Source organism: Pseudophryne corroboree, chromosome 3 (genome assembly GCF_028390025.1).
Source record: "Pseudophryne corroboree isolate aPseCor3 chromosome 3, aPseCor3.hap2, whole genome shotgun sequence".
In the NCBI taxonomy this organism is placed as follows: Eukaryota; Metazoa; Chordata; class Amphibia; order Anura; family Myobatrachidae; genus Pseudophryne; species Pseudophryne corroboree.
In genome coordinates, this window is record NC_086446.1 from 168,102,785 (window position 1) to 168,122,037 (window position 19,253).

The window sequence follows — 19,253 nt, forward strand, 5'->3', positions numbered from 1 at the left end:
TTGTTCTTTTTGGCCAATAGATCACTATGGTCTGTGAACTGTTTAATGAGAGCTGGATTGGATTGTTAGTCAGTCTTGGCTCTATTGCAGCTTGTGTATCCATAAAGCTTTGTGCACACGCAAGCTCTGCCGTCAGGGAGAATAACAAGCCTTATTAACAGTCATTCGTGGAAATATTATGATTAATTCCTTATTAAATAGTTAGTGCTTCAATATTTCTAATTGATGTCATACATGTTATGTAGTTTATAGTAGAACTAGTTAATTACATTTGTTTAAATCAGTTGAAGATTGAATCTGGCCTCCTCATCCCTTCACTGCTGAGGATTTTCTCACCCTTGTGCCGAGGCCTTTTTCTAACATTTGCACTCTTGAAATTCCAACATCAATATCATTGTCCCATGTATCTCATGGTCTTGAGTCCTTTTTCGTCCGATAAAAACAGCTTATAATTGGATAACGCGATATTGACCATTGGTCAGAAATTTAGCTATTGGCCAAAAAAGGATCGCACCTAACTGAATAACCCCACAAATGAGTAGCACACACTGTTGCTAAATTTAGTACAGCTACGATCAGGTCGGAATAACCCCTTATATCTTATATACTGTTGCTGATTGCTTTTTTGTGTATACCGATATATATATATATATATATATATATATATATATATATATATATAATATTTCATGTCGACCAAAAGGATAGCAAATTCTGCTAATTAGCAGAATTTGCTATCCTTACTGAATTAGCCCCAATATACTTGTCTGTAGTGCAGACTACGTATCGGGTTCAGTTATATATATCTTAGACAGCCGTTCGCTTGCTCACACTATTTGCATTTATAGTATTGCTTAATTCATTAATTCAGAATGCTAATGTGGCTTATGAGTCCATTTACATGGTATATGAACCCTTTCTGTCAGCACTATTCTAACGCAGTCCCACACATCACCATTTTTTATTACATCTGCCGCGGCACGATCTATGTACAATACATATCTCAAATTTTTTACGCATTGTTGATGATCGTTGTCTAGGTGATGGTCTCTGGCCCCGAAACCACACCCCCTGGGGAGGGCGGAGCACTTCATCCTGGGTCAGCGAGATGACATCACCGACGATCCGGGCGGGCAGCGTGGCGGGGGAGACCAGAGAAACAAAGTTGGCGAGTGTATATAAATGTTGTTCTTGTACATGTTTGATATATGGAAGTCTTGATAAAAGGGTTAAAATTCCTGAAACGTTTACTTTTTTTCTTAGCTAAAATCATTTTGGGTAGGGTTAAATTCATGTTCTGCACCTAATTAACTCATACAAAACTCCCGACAATTTAGGAGCGTTTTTTTGGGAAACAAATTGTCAGTTAAGTGGTTAAGGAACAGAGGTCCTTGGTAAGGAGGAAAACCAGTAGGTACCCTTAACCTCTTCAGTGGCATGCCCGGAAAATTTCCAGGGCCTGCTGCGCTGTCCAGACTGGCAACCCCAGAAATTTTGCGGGGATGCCACTGCTCCCACTCCCTCCTCCACCTCCTTACATTCCGCTCGGCTGGCCCGGTGGATGACGCGATCGCGTCATTCCACAAAACTCCGCCAGCCAAGCTGAGTACAAGGGAGGAGGGGGAAAGAGGATATCCTGCCAGCACATGCTGCCCGGGGGATGGCCTTTGGTGGGTTATCCATCAATGGTCACCATCGATGGATAACCTTGGGTTGAATACCGGGTCAGTGGCAGCATAAACAGATTCCCGGGTCGAGGCGACCCTCATCTCCCAGCACCGCCTCCGTTCCCACTGCTGGCTCCGCCCCACGACACTTGGCAACCGGCCCGGCAATTTGCTGAGTCGAGAAGCCAGCACATAGTCTTCAATGCCGGATCGCACTAGGGATGGACCCGTTTCCAATTCCCGGGTGGGATTCGGCATTGGAGATGTGAAAGGGGTATAAGGCAACGAGCATGGATCCCAGAGCATAAAACCCCTGGCAAAAAACATGACACAGCGCGTGAAACCCCTGGCAATGCGCATGAAACCCTGGCAACGCGCGGGTAAAAAAAAAAATTAAGAACCTAACCTGGGATGTGTGACCAAATTCGAAAAACCTGCCACTGAAGGGGTTAAAATATCTGTACTGTGTGGCTCATGATTTTTATATAATTGTGTATCCTGCATTCATTGTCTGTTTTTTTTTTTTTTTTTTTCTTGGTGGTTTTTGTATTGAAACGATAACCATATTACTCATTAATCTTTTTTTCTCTCTTGTAGAGGTTCATATTGTCTCTAGTTTGCCACTGCAGATGTCGCTCTACTTCAACACATTTTATTTTCCCTTCTGGTGGATCTGTGATGTTATAACACTTCAGTTAAAGGTACTAATTAAGAATAGAATGATTGATTGGAAAAGAAGAAATATGATGGTGATAATAAGATATACTGTAAAAGTCGTTTTGAATCCAGCTTTGGCAACATATTGCTTTCATCTTCTATTGAACTAATTTACTGCACAGGCATGCTGGAATTGTAAAGTGGTTTTCTATTCTGGTACAGCTGTAGTATAGAAGTATAAAGTTGCCTTCTAATCCTGTGTGATTTTCTTCTGTGTGCTACTGCTTTAAAGGGAGCAAAGTATTTTCTCTTACGTCCTAGTGCAGTGATCTCCAACCCGTAGCTCGTGACCTACCGTTAGCTCGCCGTAGTATTTTCGGTAGCTCACAGAGAGCACGGGCTTGGGCAGTCACTGGCATTCCTTCTCCCTTCATTTTTAATATGGTGCCGGCCATCAGCCAATCAGAGCTCGTGAACCGGCAGTGGCGGCACCTGATTGGCTGCCGGACTGCTAGTTTTGATTGGCTCACTTACCAGCACCATGGATAGAAGTGACATTGAACTGTTTTTACGTAACATACAGGATTCTGCGGGTTTCATGGTGGAGTCCATGAAGGACCTGGGTACGCTGAATGCAAGGATATCTTCCATGACTGTTTCAGCTCGCAGGGGACTCTGGCTATGCCAATGGTCTGCAGACGCGGAATCCAGGAGAAGTGTGGAGAACCTACACTTCACAGGTCAGGCTCTCTTTAGGGAAGCATTGGATGCGTGGATTTCCACGGCAACCGCGGGTAAGTCACCTTTTTCTTCACCTAAATCGCAGTCCTTTCGGACCGCTGAGACGAAAAAGTCCAAGCCTCCTACCACCTTCTTTAGAGTTGGTTGGGCAAAATCCAAAAAGCCTGCACCTGCAGGTTCCCAGGACCAGAATCCTGCTTTTGGTTCCTCAAAATCCTCAGCATGACGGTGGACCACACAGCCTGGAGAACGGGCTGGTGGGTGCGAGTCTCAGACGTTTCAGGAACTCCCGCCTCACCGATTAATTAAATCAGGCTTGACAGCTTTACTGACAGGACTATCCTACAGGAAGCCATCCAAAAATTGGAACAGTCAGAGGTCATTGTTCCAGTTCCACCTCATATGCAGCACATGGGTTACTATTCAAACCTTTTCGTGGTACTGAAACCGGATGGTTCGATCAGACCAATTTTGAACTTAAAATCTTTAAACCCTTATCTGAGGGAGTTCAGATTCAAAATGGAGTCTCTGAGAGTGGTGATCTCAGGTCTGGAGGAGGGAGAGTTTCTGGTATCCCTGGATATCAAGGATGTGCATCTCCACATTCTGATTTGGCCGCCGCATCAGGCTTATCTCAGATTTGCACTGTTAGACAATCACTATCAGTTCCAGGCACTGCCATTCGGTCTCTCCATGGCATCGAGGGTGTTCACCAAGGTGATTGCGGAGATGATGGTTCTCCTCTGCAGACGGGGAGTGAACATAATTCTGTATCTAGACGATCTGCTGATATAGGCATCGTCCAGGGAGAAGATGTTGCAGTCCATTGCTCTCGCGACTCGTCTGCTCAGGAAACATGGTTTGATCCTGAACCTTTCTAAGTCACATTCGGAGCCGACAAGGAGATTCTTTCCTGGGGATGATCCTCGACACGGAAGTACAGAGGGTGTTTCTACCGGTGGAGAAAGCGTTGGTGATACAATCAATGGTCCGGGATATCTTGAAGCCTACCTGAATATCGGTTCATCAGTGCTTTCGCCTTCTGGGGAAGATGGTTGCTTCCTACGAGGCTCTACAGTACGGAAGATTTCATGCTCGATCCTTCCAACTGGATCTCCTAGACAAGTGGTCGGGATCTCATCTACACATGCACCAGAGTATACGTCTGTCGCCAAAAGCAAGGATTTCACTCCTGGCTGCAAATGCCTCACCTTCTGGAGGGCCACAGGTTCGGGGTTCAGAACTGGATCCTTCTAACCACGGATGCAAGTCTCCAGGGTTGGGGCGCAGTCACTCAAGGGGAAACCTTCCAAGGAAGGTGGTCAAGTCTGGAATCCATTCTTCCAATAAACATTCTGGAACTAAGAGACGTGTACAACGGCCTTCTCCAAGCGGCACATCTTCTGCGAGATCGGGCCATTCCAGTACAGTTGGACAATGTAACGACGGTGGCCTACATAAACCGACAGGGCGGGGTGAAGAGCAGAGCTGCTATGTCGGAGGTAACCAGAATCATCCTCTGGGCAGATGGTGCTGTCAGCAATCTTCATTCCGGGAGTGGACAACTGGAAAGCGGACTTCCTCAGCAGACATGATCTCCATCCAGGAGGGTGGGGCCTCCATCCGGAGGTGTTCACGGAGGTAACAAATCTTTGGGGTGTACCTCAAATAGACATGATGGCCTCCCGTCTCAACAAGAAGCTTCGGAGGTACTGTTCCAGGTCAAGGGACCCGCAAGCAGTGGCAGTGGACGCCCTGGTGTTTCCGTGGGTGTTCCAGTCAGTGTACGTGTTTCCTCCACTTCCACTCATTCCAAGGATTCTAAAGCTCATAAGGAGAACAAGGGTTCAGGCGATCCTCATTGCTCCGGACTGGCCAAGAAGGGCTTGGTACGCGGATCTCCTGGATTTACTGCTGGAAGATCTGAGGCCTCTTCCTCTTTGGGAGGACCTGTTGAAACAGGGCCCGTTCGCTTATTAAGACTTACCGCGGCTACGTTTGACCGCATGGAGGTTTAACGCCAGATATTAGTTCGGAAAGGGTTATTCCTTCCCTGATATAGGCTAGAAAAGGAGTAACGTCTAAACATTACCATCACATTTGGGAAAAGTATGTGTGAATCCAAGAAGTTTCCTACGGTGGAGTTTCAACTTGGGCGGTTTCTCTTCTTCCTGCAAGCAGGTGTTGATATGGGCCTGCGTTTGGGATCCATTAAGGTCCAGGTTTCGGCCTTGTCCATTTTCTTCCAGAAACAACTGGCTTCCCTTGCTGAGGTCCAGACTATCTTGAAAGGGGTTCTGCACATCCAGTCTCCCTTTGTGCCTCCAACGGCAACGTGGTGTTACAGTTCCTCCAGTCGGATTGGTTCGAGCCTCTACAGAAGGTTGAGGTCAAGTTTCTCACGTGGAAGGCTGTCACATTGTTGGCCTTAGCTTCTGCTAGGCGTGTGTCTGAATTGGGGGCTTTGTCCTGTAAGAGCCGCTACTTAATTTTTCATGACGATAGAGCTGAGCTCAGGACGCGTCAGCAGTTTCTTCCAAAGGTTTGTGTCAGCTTTTCATATCAACCAACCTCTTGTGGTGCCAGTGGCTACTGACTCCTCAATTCCCTCAAAGTCCCTCAAAGACTCTCTGTTTGTCCTGTATGATCCCAAGAAACTTGGGTGTCCTGCTTCTAAGCAGACGATTTCTCGCTGGATCAGGTTCACTATCCAGCATGCATATTCTACGGTAGGATTGCAGTGTCCAAAATCGGTTAAGGCCCACTCTACTTGTAAGGTGGGTTCTTCCTGGGCAGCTGCCTGGGGTGTCTCGGCTTTACAACTTTGCTGAGCAGCTACTTGGTCAGGGTCAAACACGTTTGCTAAGTTCTACAAGTTCGATACTTTGGCCTCTGAGGACCTAAAGTTTGGTCAATCAGTTCTGCAGGAGCCTCCGCGCTCCCCCTCCCGTTCTGGGAGCTTTGGTACATCCCCATGAAACTAATGTAGACCCCAGCATCCTCTAGGACGTAAGAGAAAATCTGATTTTAATTACCTACCGGTAAATCCTTTTCTGCTGCGAGGTACACTGGGCTCCACAAGGATTAACATCGGGGTGTAGAGTAGGATCTTGATCCGAGGCACCAACAGGCTCAAAGCTTTGACTGTTCCCAAGATGCACAGCGCCACCTCCTCTATAACCCCGCCTCCGTGCACAGTTTGTAAGTTGGTGCCATGCAGTAAGCAGGCAGTCAACAGGAGGGCTGCTCCTGCAGCCGATGTTTTAAGCTAATTTCTGAAGAAAGAAGAAATTTGAAGACTTCAAGGGCTGCAGCATTGCTGGATATCAGTCAGACATCCCCTGCTGCAGCTCCATCACTCCCCCAGCGGCGCTGTATACTCCCACGCCCTGGTTGCCGGGTAACTACAGCGGAGGCCCCGGTGTATTTCTGGTCAGTCACGCACACTCGCCGCTGCCCTCCGGGATCGCGTGGCCACAGGTACAAGGGGAGGTAAATTTACCATTTGGGTAAATGTTACCGCCCTGGAGCTGCATATCTCTCCCTCACTCCCTGTCAGCCACCATTACACAGAGCTGCGCTGTTCCTGGGACTGCTTGGGCAAATCCTCCTCTGTAAAGCCGCCTGTTTGCTAGCGCTGTGCATTTTACACATTTTACACTGTCCCTTGACAGGTATTCTACCTGTCAAGGGACAGTGTTAGTTAAGAAAGAGTGCATACAGTCAGGGTTGTGGGGTACAAACACTCTGTGATATACATCCAGTACTTACTGTGTTTTGTTATATCTATTGTTTTACATATAGCTATACTGCGTATTACTTTGTATTGCTAGTCCAGTGCAGTTTTATTGTTTGATATAATTTCTGCATTGTCCTATTGTGACTGTGTGTGTGCATGTAGCTGCTGTGTGGCTGCCATCTCGTTTATTTCACTCAGCTTGCTACTCCTATATTCTATAACCTGAGGGGGCTAAGTGCGTCAGGTTTGTTACATGATATAGGTGTTTCACAAGATATACTTGCTGTGTATTTTTCTTTGTTATTTTATAGTCACCATATATCTCTGGGATTCCCGGTTTGTGCTGACACACTACACCGGGAGTTCTTGCTAGGTATATCGCTGCTAAGATTGTACTAGGTTGCCTGATATTGAGCTTTTCATTATGTCAGCTACCCGGGGCAACGGAACTGAGGCTTCTCCCACATTGCGTGGTGGTGATGCTGCAGTCACTTTTGAGGAAAACATGGCAGCAGAGAGTTCAGGTTCAGGGGGTTCCTTACCCCCCAGTGGGTCTGTAGCACCGGGGGCCACTAATGACCCACCTTGGGCTACCTTCTCCACGTTATTGAATACGCTGGTAACAAAACTTACGCCCCCTGTGGGACCTCCTGTGCCCGTGCCGCAGTTTATGGTCCCTACAGTCAATTCGCCGTGGCGTATCAAATCTCACAGTTACAGCACTTGAACCGCTCGCTGACTAAAAATAAGTCTCACTTTCGCCCACCTAAGACTAAAGCGTCTTCTAAACGGGCCGCTACTTCCTCACAATCCACTGCTGTTCCGGACACATCCTCTGAGGAGGATGGTGCATATACTGACCCCACAGACACTGACTCTTATGCTTCTGATGGGGAATGAAAGTCACTGGTGGATGTCCCTGATTTGATTGAGGCTATCAGGCTCATTATTCAGGTCTCTGATGAATCGGAGTCTGCAGCTGTCTCTAAAAATCCGGACAGATTTAAACGTAAGAAGGTGGTTAAACACCCTGGAGGTACTTCCTTTTAAGGGAGACATTCTTTTTGGCGAAGACCTCAATAAGATTGTGGCTGACCTGGCTTCTGCTAAAACAGCTTGCCTACCTAGTATGGCCCCTTCCGCACAGAAGGCTAAAAGTACTTTCCCTCGCCCCTTTCGTCCTCCAGGTAAAGCAAAAGCTTGTACTTCCAAACCTGCCAAGCCCAGACCAAAGCAGGCCTGGGCTGCCTGTCAGCCTGCTTCCACAACTGACAAGCCTGCCGCATGACGGGGCGGGCCTCCCCCTGGGGGATCCCAGGGTGGGGTGCCAGCTTCTAGGTTTTGCCCAGGAATGGATGAAGACCACTTCCGATGCCTGGGTAAGGGAAGTCGTCACTCGAGGTTATGTTGTACCCTTCAAGAATCGTCCCCCTCATCGATTTTGCCTGACAGATGTCGCTTTGGACCCGGTAAAGGCAAACACTCTTCATTCGGTGGTACATTCCCTCCTGACCACAGGAGTGGTAGTACAGGTGCCTTTGGCTCAGAGAGGCAAAGGGTACTATTCAACGCTGTTTCTAGTCCCGAAACCGAACAGTAATCGTGGCCCATTCTCAATCTCAAGTCCTTGAGCAAGAATGCGAGGGTCTCCAAGTTTCGTATGGAAACTCTACGCTCTATTGTTCTGGCCTTGGAGCCTGGGGACTATATGGTCTCCCTGGACATACAGGATGCCTACCTGCATATTCCTATCATCATCAGCAGTACCTGAGGTTTGCGGTGGGCAACCTTCATTACCACTTGGGCGTGATAATGAAGGTTGCCTTTTGGTTTGACAACGGCTCTGCGAGTTTTCACCAAAGTCATGGCGGTAATGATGGCTGTACTCTGCCGTCAAGTGGTCAGGATCCTACCGTACCTGGACGATTTGTTGATCCTGGCAAATTCCCCAGAACTTCTCCTGTCATCTAGATCTGACTGTCCAGTTCATGAAAGCCCACAGGCAGCTAGTCAACTGGAAGAAATCTTCCCTAGTTCCTGCTCGGAGCATGGTGCACCTGGGAGCGTTATTGGACACTCACAACCAGCGGTTGTTCTTGTTTCAGGAGAAAGTCCTGAAGCTTCAGGACAGGATTCGATGCTTCCTGTCTCGTCCGCAAGTGTCGATACATTCGGCAATGCAAGTGCTAGGTCTCATGTTGTCGGCTTTCAACATGGTGGAGTATGCTCAATTCCATTCTCTCCCTCTACAGAAGTTAATTCTGGCCAAGTGGGACAGCCTGCCTCACCAGATCAGATCTCACATGATCTCCTTGTCTCCGGAGATCCACCTGTCACTGAGCTGGTGGCTTCAGGACCATCGATTGAGCAGGGGTTGTCCCTTCTGGATATCCAACTGGGTCCTGCTGACGACGGATACCAGTCTGAGAGGTTAGGGCGCGGTGTTGGAACAACACACCTTTCAGGGTCGGTGGACCGAGGAGGAGTCTCTACTCCCGATAAACATTCTGGAACTGCGGGCGGTGTTAAATGCACTGAACCTGGCCCAGCATTTGATACAGAACAGACCTGTTCAAGTACAATCGGACAACGCCACCATGGTGGCGTACATCAATCATCTAGGCGGCACTCGGAGCCGCATGGCAATGAGGGAAGTATCACCGATTCTTCAGTGGGCAGAACGCCATGTGCCGGCCATATCCGCAGTGTTCATTACGGGGGTCCTAAACTGGGACGCAGACTTTTTCAGTCATCAGGACGTACACGCCGGAGAGTAGAGCCTCCATCCAGAGGTGTTTCAACTTCTCGTGGACAAGTGGGGCCTTCCAGATGTGGACCTGATGACGTCTCGACACAATTACAAGGTTCCGGTCTTCCGAGGAAGGACAAGAGATCCTCAAGCAGCGTTCGTGGACGCACTGGCAATGCCATGGAACTTTCGGCTGCCATACGTGTTCCCTCCGGTGTCACTCCTGCCCAGAGCAATACGGAAGTTCAAACAAGAAGGAGGAAACCTACTTCTGATTGCTCCAGCGTGGCCCAGATGGCACTGGTTCTCTGATCTACAGGGCCTCTCGCTAGATCGTCCCATTATACTTCCACAACGACCAGACCTCCTCGTTCAGGGCCCTTGTGTTTACCAGGACTTGGCCCGTCTGGCTTTGACGGCGTGGCTCTTGAAGCTTCCGTCTTGAGGGCCAAGGGTTTTTCTGAGGCGGTCGTTCAAACTATGTTGAAGGTCCGTAAGCCGGCTTCTGCTCTGATTTACCGTAGGGTCTGGAATGCTTACTTTTACTTGGTGCTCTTCTCATAATCATGACGTTTTCAAGTGTAGTACGGCCAAACTGTTGGCCTTCCTACAACAGGGCCTTGACTTAGGCCTTCGTCTGGCCTCCCTCAAGGGTCACATTTCTGCCTGGTCTGTTTGGTTTCAGAGAAAGATTGCTGCCCTACCTGATGTTCATACCTTCACTCAGGGCGTGTTGCGGATTCAGTCTCCTTATGTACCATCTGTGGCCCCTTGGGATCTGTCGGTTCTGGAGGCCTTTCAAGAGTCTCTGTTTGAACCTCTTGCGTCTGCAGACCTTAAGTGGCTTTCCCTTAAGGTTTTGTTTCTGCTGGCTATCGCTTCAGCTAGAAGGGTCTCGGACTTGGGTGCAAAATCTTGTAAGTCCCCCTATCTGATTTTTCATCGTGACCGGCGGTTCTTAGAACACGTCCGGGTTATTTACTCAAGGTGGTGTCTTCCTTCCACCTTAATCAGGAGATTGTGGTCCGGTCTTTAATTCTCCTGAGGTGTCATCTAAAGAACGGTCTTTGGATGTGGTACGGGCTCTCCGTATCTATGTGTAGAGAACCTCCTGCATTCGGAAATCTGATTATCTTTTTGTCTTGTTTGGTTTTCACAAATGTGGCAGGCCTGCTAACAAGCAGACCTTGGCCAGATCGATTAGAATGGTGATTGCACATGCTTACTGTATGTACAGGCTGGTCTTTCCAGCTCCTGCTACCATCAAAGCCCTTCTACTCCGTCTGTTGGACCTTCTTGGGTGGCCCGCCGTGGTGCGACCCTTGAACAATTGTGCAAGGCGGCTACGTGGTCCTCAGTGAACACGTTCATAAGGTTCTGTGCCTTTGATCCTTCCGCCTCCCAGGATGCTGCCTTTGGACGCCGGGTTATTGTGGCCGCTACAGTGCGTCACCTCCCATAAGTAACTGCTTTAGGACATCCCCAATGTTAATCCTTGTGGAGCCCAGTGTACCCCGCAGCTGAAAATTAGATTTATGGTAAGAACTTACCGTTGTTAAATCTCTTTCCACGAGGTACACTGGGCTCCACAAGACGCCCACCCTGACGCACTTGGCTTCTTTGGGTTGGTATGGCATTATCCGCTGACGCCCTCTCCTGTAGTGAGTGTGTGGTGTATGTGGCTACTAGCGATTGTCGTCTCTGGTACCTGCTACTGCATTGGACTGGTTAATGAAACTGGGCTCCTGTGCACGGAGGCGGGGTTATAGTGGCGGCGGCGATGTGCATCTTGGGAACAGTCAAAGCTTTGAGCCTGTTGGTGCCTCGGGTCAAGATCCTACTCTACACCCTGATGTTAATCCTTGTGGAGCCCAGTGTACCTCGCAGAAAGAGATTTAACAACGGTAAGTTCTTACCATAAATCTCGTCTTTTTGTTGTCCGTAGAGGATGCTGGGCACCCGCCCCACGCTTCGTAATCCTGCAGGGATTATTTAGTTCAGTACTGCTTTGTTCTTGGTTAAGTACTGTTGTTCTTACTTGGTTAAGTAATATTGTTCAGCCGTTGCTGAGTTTTCAAGCTGGTTAGCTTGGTTTGCCTTGTATGTGTGAGCTGGTGTGAATCTCGCCACTATCTGTGTAAAATCCTTCTCTCGAAGTTGTCTGTCTACTCGAGCACAGTTTCTAGACTGAGTCTGGTAGGAGGGGCATAGAGGGAGGAGCCAGCCCACACTATTAAACTCTTAAAGTGCCCATGGCTCCTGGTGGACCCGTCAATACCCCATGGTACCCCAGTATCCTCTACGGACTACGAGAAAAGGATTTACTGGTAGGTAATTAAAGTCCTATTTTCGTTGGGCACTATTTAAATAGAAATACCCATTTCTAGTAGGGACCTCTCCCCTGCACTCTCATTAACCTGTGCCAACCCACGGACACATGATAGGTTAAAAGCAGATACAGGTTTTTGGGGCCTATACGTGTGCCAAACATGGTCCTCTCATTGCAAATTCTATGCTAATTAGCAGATTTGCAAAAGCAGAAACCTGGTACATGATCTATACCCCTCTTCTTTCTGACTGTATAGCACTGATCACTATATAAGTGATAATCCTAAAGATAGATATATACATCAGAACTATGTGATATTTCTCTGCAATTATTTGCTAAAGGGCCATGGGTGGAACCAGTATGCTTAGCAACAAATGTTTCTGATTTGAAAATGTTACATTGGTAAACATGATTGTATTCAATGGTTGAGCAAGTTGCATTCTGATAAACTGTTGTAATTCATGGACACATAATCATACATTTTGAAATATGTGTTTTCATGAGCTCTAATGTCAGAAGTCTCCATTTGTCTCAGTAGACCCCTTGATTGTCACATAATTATTTCAAAATAGATATAAAAGTCATGATCTAATAACAAAATCATATTTCTCTTACGTTCTAGAGGATGCTGGGGACTCCGTAAGAACCATGGGGTATAGACGGGCTCAGCAGGAGACATGGGCACTATAAAGAACTTTTAGAATGGGTGTGCACTGGCCCCTCCCTCTATGCCCCTCCTCCAGACCTCAGTTAGATCCTGTGCCCAGAGGAGACTGGGTGCACTACAAGGGAGCTCTCCTGAGTTTCTCTGATAAAGAACTTTGTTAGGTTTTTTTATTTTCAAGGAGCACTGCTGGCAACAGGCTTCCTGCATCGTGGGACTGAGGAGAGAGAAGCAGATCTACTTAAGTGATAGGCTCTGCTTCTTAGGCTACTGGACACCATTAGCTCCAGAGGGAGTCTGAACGCAGGTCTCCCCTCGCCGTTCGTCCCAGAGCCGCGCCGCCGTCCTCCTCGCAGAGCCGGAAGATAGAAGCCGGGTGAGTGTAAGAAGAAAAGAAGACTTCAAGGCGGCAGAAGACTTCAGATCTTCACTGAGGTACGCGCGCAGCGGTAACGCGCCATTGCTCCCACACACACTAGCGGGCACAGATGGGCGCAGGGGGGGCGCCCTGGGCAGCAATAAAGCCTCTATATCTGGCATAGATACTGCGGAGGCAGTTTTTCTTTCAATCCCCTGCCAGTTTGAGATATTTTGAGCGGGACCGAAGCCCGCCGCTGGAGGGGGCGGAGCTTGGTCTCTCAGCACTAACCAGCGCCATTTTCTCCACAGAGATCTGCTGAGAAGCTGGCTCCCCGGTCTCTCCCCTGCTGAACACGGTGACACAGGGCTGAAAAGAGGAGGGGGGGGGGTGCACTTGTAAGGCACAGTGAGTGTATTACACAGTAATTTAATATAAAAGCGCTATTATCTGGGACATTATTTTCCAGTGTTAGTTGGCGCTGGGTGTGTGCTGGCATACTCTCTCTCTGTCTCGCTAAAGGGCCTTATTGGGGAACTGTCTCCTTATATCTATATCCCTGTGTGTGTGTGTGTGTGTGTGTGTGTGTGTGTGTCGGTACGAGTGTGTCGGCATGTCTGATGCGGAAGGCTCCGCTAAGGAGGAGGTGGAGCAGATGATTGTGGTGTCGCCGTCGGCAACGCCGACTCATGATTGGATGGACATGTGGAATGTTTTAAATGCAAATGTGACCTTATTACATAAGAGATTGGACAAAGCAGAGTCCAGGGAAAGAGCAGGGAGTCAATCCACGGCTTCGGCTGGGTCACCGGGCCCTTCTGGGTCTCAAAAACGTCCCCTATCCCAGATAGCAGACACTGATACTGACACGGACTCTGACTCCAGTGTCGACTACGATGAAGCGAGGTTGCACCCGAGGGTGACAAAAAGTATTCATTATATGATTATTGCAATAAAAGAGGTTTTGCGTATCACAGATGACCCCTCGGTCCCTGACACGAGGGTGCGCATGTATAAGGAAAAGAAACCTGAGGTAACCTTTCCCCCATTCCATGAGCTTAACGAATTATTTGAAAAGGCTTGGGAAACTCCTGATAAAAAACTGCAGATTCCCAAGAGGATTCTTATGGCATATCCTTTCCCTGCACGGGACAGGGTACGTTGGGAATCCTCACCCAGGGTGGACAAGGCTTTAACACGCCTGTCCAAGAATGTGGCGCTAGCGTCTCCGGACACGGAAGTCCTCAAGGATCCTGCTGATCTCAGGCAGGAAACTACTTTAAAGTCTATTTATGCGCATACAGGTGCTTTGCTCAGACCGGCAATCGCATCGGCATGGGTGTGTAGTGCAGTTGCAGCTTGGACAGATACCTTGTCAGCTGACCTTGATACCCTAGATAGGGATACCATTTTATTAACCTTAGTCCACATTAAAGACGCAGTCTTATATATGAGGGATGCTCAAAGGGACGCTGGGCTGCTGGGTTCAAGAGCCAACGCCATGGCGATTTCTGCTAGGCGTGCCCTGTGGACTCGCCAATGGACGTGTGATGCCGACTCAAAGAAACATATGAAGGTTTTGCCATACAAAGGTGAAGTTTTATTTGGGGAAGGTCTCGCGGACCTGGTTGCCACAGCTACCGCGGTTAAATCTACCTTTTTGCCTTTTGTTCCCCCACAGCAAAAGAAAACTCCACAGTATCAGATGCAGTCCTTTCGGTCGCGTAAGTCCAGAAGAGGCCGGGGCTCATCTTTCCTCGCCAGAGGTAAGGGTAAAGGGAAAAGAATGCCTGCCACGGCTATTTCCCACTGCATGACGCTGGGGCTCCACTGAGGAAGTCCGCATCGGTGGGGGCACGTCTTCGACTCTTCAGCCAGATCTGGGTTCTGTCAGACGTGGATCCTTGGGCGATGAATATTGTATCCCAAGGCTACAAACTGGAATTCGAAGAGGTGCCCCCTCACCGATTTTTCAAGTCGGCCTTGCCAGCTTCTCCCCCAGAGAGGGAAGTAGTGTTCGCTGCAATTCAAAAGCTGTATCAACAGCAAGTGATTGTCAAGGTTCCCCTAGTCCAACAGGGGAAAGGGTACTATTCGACCCTGTTCATGGTTCCGAAGCCGGATGGTTCGGTCAGACCCATTTTAAATCTAAAATCCCTAAACCTGTACTTGAGAAAGTTCAAATTCAAGATGGAATCGCTCCGGGCTGTGATCTCCAGTCTGGAAGGGGGGGATTTTATGGTGTCACTCGACATAAAGGATGCATACCTTCATGTCCGCATATATCCTCCACATCAGGCATACCTGAGATTCGCTGTACAGGACTGTCATTACCAGTTTCAGACGTTGCCGTTTGGGCTTTCCACGGCCCCGAGGATTTTCACCAAGGTGATGGCGGAGATGATGGTGCTCCTGCACAGGCAGGGAGTCACAATTATCCCATACTTGGACGATCTCCTGGTAAAAGCAAGATCGAGGGATCAATTGCAGAAGAGCGTGTCGCTCTCCCTGAGAGTGCTACAACAACACGGTTGGATTCTCAATCTTCCAAAGTCACAATTGATTCCAACGACTCGACTCCCTGGCATGATTCTGGACACGGAACAGAAGGGGTTTTTTCTCCCGATGGAAAAAGCCCAGGACCTCCAGAACATGGTCAGAGACTTGCTAAAGCCAAAAAGAGTGTCTGTTCATCAATGCACTCGAGTTCTGGGGAAAATGGTGGCAGCCTACGAGGCCATCCCCTTCGACAGGTTTCATGCAAGGACTTTTCAGTGGGACCTCCTGGACAAGTGGTCTGGGTCCCATCTACTAATACATCAGAAGACAAGCCTGTCCCCCCGGGCCAGAGTGTCTCTCCTGTGGTGGCTGCAAAGAGCTCACCTTCTAGAGGGTCGCAGGTTCGGCATTCTGGACTGGGTTCTGGTGACCACGGACGCGAGCCTCCGAGGATGGGGAGCAGTCACACAAGGAAGAAATTTTCAGGGGCTATGGTCAAGCCAGGAGGCTTGTCTACACATCAACTTACTGGAATTGAGGGCCATGTACAACGGCCTACGACAAGCGGAGGATCTTCTTCGCGACCTACCGGTTCTGATTCAATCAGACAACGTCACAGCCGTGGCTCATGTAAACCGCCAAGGCGGGACAAGGAGCAGAGTGGCAATGGCGGAAGCCACCAGGATTCTTCGCTGGGCGGAAAATCACGTAAGCGCTCTGTCAGCGGTCTTCATTCCGGGAGTGGACAACTGGGAAGCAGACTTTCTCAGCAGACACGATCTCCATCCAGGAGAGTGGGGACTTCATCAAGAAGTTTTTACAGAGATAACAAGTCTTTGGGGAATTCCTCACATAGACATGATGGCGTCACGCCTCAACAAGAAGCTTCGGAGGTATTGTGCCAGGTCAAGGGACCCTCAGGCAGTAGCGGTGGACGCCCTGGTGACACCTTGGGTGTTTCAGTCGGTCTATGTGTTCCCCCCTCTTTCTCTCATCTCAAAAATATTGAGAATCATAAGACAAAAAAGGGTAAAAACAATACTCATTGTTCCAGATTGGCCTCGAAGGGCCTGGTATTCAGATCTTCAGGAGATGCTCACAGAAGATCCATGGCCTCTTCCTCTCAGGGAGGACCTGTTACAACAGGGGCCCTGCGTGTTCCAAGACTTACCACGGTTACGTTTGACGGCATGGCGGTTGAACGCCAAATTCTAGCTGGGAAAGGTATTCCGGAGGAAGTCATCCCTACTCTGATAAAGGCTAGGAAGGAGGTGACAGCAAAACATTATCACCGTATCTGGGGGAAGTATGTTTCTTGGTGTGAAGCCAAGAATGCTCCTACGGAAGATTTCCATCTGGGCCGTTTTCTCCACTTTCTACAGACAGGAGTGGATATGGGCCTAAAATTAGGCTCCATTAAGGTACAGATTTCGGCCCTGTCTATTTTCTTTCAGAAGGAATTGGCTTCTCTCCCAGAAGTCCAGACTTTTGTAAAAGGAGTGCTGCACATCCAGCCTCCTTTTGTGCCCCCAGTGGCACCTTGGGACCTTAACGTGGTGTTGCGGTTCCTGAAGTCTCACTGGTTTGAACCTCTTCAAACGGTTGAATTGAAATTTCTCACTTGGAAGGTGGTCATGTTGTTGGCCTTGGCATCTGCAAGGCGGGTGTCCGAATTTGCGCCTTGTCTCACAAGAGCCCCTATTTGACCTTCCATGTGGATAGAGCGGAGTTGAGGACTCGTCCTCAATTTTTGCCTAAGGTGGTTTCTTCATTTCATATGAACCAAACTATTGTGGTGCCTGTGGCTACGAGTCACTTGGAGGATTCCAAGTCCCTGGATGTAGTCAGGGCCTTAAAAATCTATGTAGCCTGGACGGCTCGAGTTAGGAAAACAGAAGCACTGTTTGTCCTGTATGCAGCCAACAAAGTTGGCGCTCCTGCTTCTAAGCAGACTATTGCTCGGTGGATCTGTAACACGATTCAGCAGGCTCATTCTACGGCAGGATTGCCGTTACCAAATTCGGTAAAGGCCCATTCCACTAGGAAGGTGGCCTCTTCTTGGGCGGCTGGCCGAGGCGTCTCGGCTTTACAGCTTTGCCGAGCAGCTACCTGGTCAGGTTCAAACACTTTTGCAAAGTTCTATAAGTTTGATACCCTGGCTGATGAGAACCTTGCGTTTGCTCAGTCGGTGCTGCAGAGTCGTCCGCACTCTCCCGCCCGGTCTGGAGCTTTGGTATAAACCCCATGGTCCTTACGGAGTCCCCAGCATCCTCTAGGACGTAAGAAAAAATAAGATTTTAAACCTACCAGTAAATCCTTTTTCTCCTAGTCCATAGAGGGTGCTGGGCGTCCGTCCCAGTGCGGACAAAATCTGCAAGGCTTGTATATAGTTGTTGCTTACATAAGGGTTATGTTACAGTTGAGATCCGTCTTTAGCTGATACTGTTTTTTGTTCATACTGTTCACTGGTTGCGTATATTCCAGGTTATACGGTGTGGATGGTGTGGGCTGGTATGAATCTTGCCCTTAGATTAACAAAATCCTTTCCTCTTATTGTCCATCTCCTCTGGGCACAGTCTCTCTAACTGAGGTCTGGAGGAAGGGCATAGAGGGAGGAGCCAGTGCACACCCATTCTAAACTTCTTTATAGTGCCCATGTCTCCTGCGGAGCCCGTCTATACCCCATGGTCCTTACGGAGTCCCCAGCATCCTCTACGGACTAGGAGAAAAAGATTTACTGGTAAGTTTAAAATCTTATTTTTTTACTATCTCAACAGGAGAGAGTCTACTATATACGGTTTCTATTGTGTGTCTTATTACTAAGTGTTACATGTTATGTCTGTGTAAGTCATTTGGAAGTTTTATTAAAAGTTAAGTTTTAATTTTCTCTAACGTCCTAGAGGATGCTGGGGTCCACATTAGTACCATGGGGTATAGACTGGTCCACTAGGAGCCATTGGCACTTTAAGAGTTTGAGAGTGTGGGCTGGCTCCTCCCTCTATGCCCCTCCTACCAGACTCAGTTTATAAAATGTGCCAGGAAGAGCCGGTCACAGCTAGGGGAGCTCTACAGAGCTGCTTTAGTACAGTTTTTTTTTTTTTGAGTTTTTTTATTTTACAGGGAGGCTTCTGGCAACAGCCTCCCTGCTTCGTGGGACTAAGGGGGGGGAGTAGTGTCCACCCTGCGGGGTCTGAGCCACTATCTCCGCTGACAGGACACTGAGCTCCTGAGGGAATAGATTGTTCCCCACCACAGGGGATCACTCACCCCAGCAGCATGCCGCCACCCCCTTACAGAGCCAGAAGATCAGTGGCGAGTGAATCACCGACCCCTCTAGCAAGCGGGGGGCCGGTGCGAAGATGGCGGCAACAAGGTATGGTGCGCAGTACTAACTGCGCTCCGGAGGCTCAGCGGTACATAGTGCGGCACTGTGAGGGGCGCCCTGAGCCAGCGCCTGAACTCTGCACTGGTCAGCAAGCCTGTCGGGGTCCGTGGATCTCAGCCAGCAATTTACCTCAGGCCAGTATAATCCTTGTGAAGAGCGGGAATACAGCACCATTTTGGAGGCGGAGCTTCTCAGAGCGGACCCAGCAGAGTTCAGCGCCATTTTCCTGCCTGCACAGCGCTGTCCAGGAAGAGAAAGTCCCTCCACAGCAACTCCAGCTATATCTCACAGTACCAGGGGGTTGTAGAAGGGGGGGGGGGGGCTGCATAAAGACTGTGTAACCTATTAAGGTGCACAGTCAGCGTTGGTAGGGGTCTCCCTTTACATTAAAAGCGCTGTGTGTGGGTTTGCTCCAATCTCTGTGTCTCTCTTGCCATTCTTGGGGGTGAAACTCTGTCTGTCCTC

The 19,253-nt window shown here is 48.8% G+C and overlaps 1 protein-coding gene across 1 annotated transcript in view; it reads left to right on the forward strand.

The window, feature by feature from the left end:
• Positions 1-19,253, forward strand: part of TMEM17 (transmembrane protein 17) — a 71,163-nt gene that overhangs the window by 9,965 nt on the left and 41,945 nt on the right. Inside the window, exon 2 of the mRNA XM_063958577.1 lies at positions 2,265-2,368. Within this exon, the coding sequence (XP_063814647.1) occupies positions 2,265-2,368 (104 nt within the window). The remainder of the gene's footprint in view (positions 1-2,264; positions 2,369-19,253) is intronic.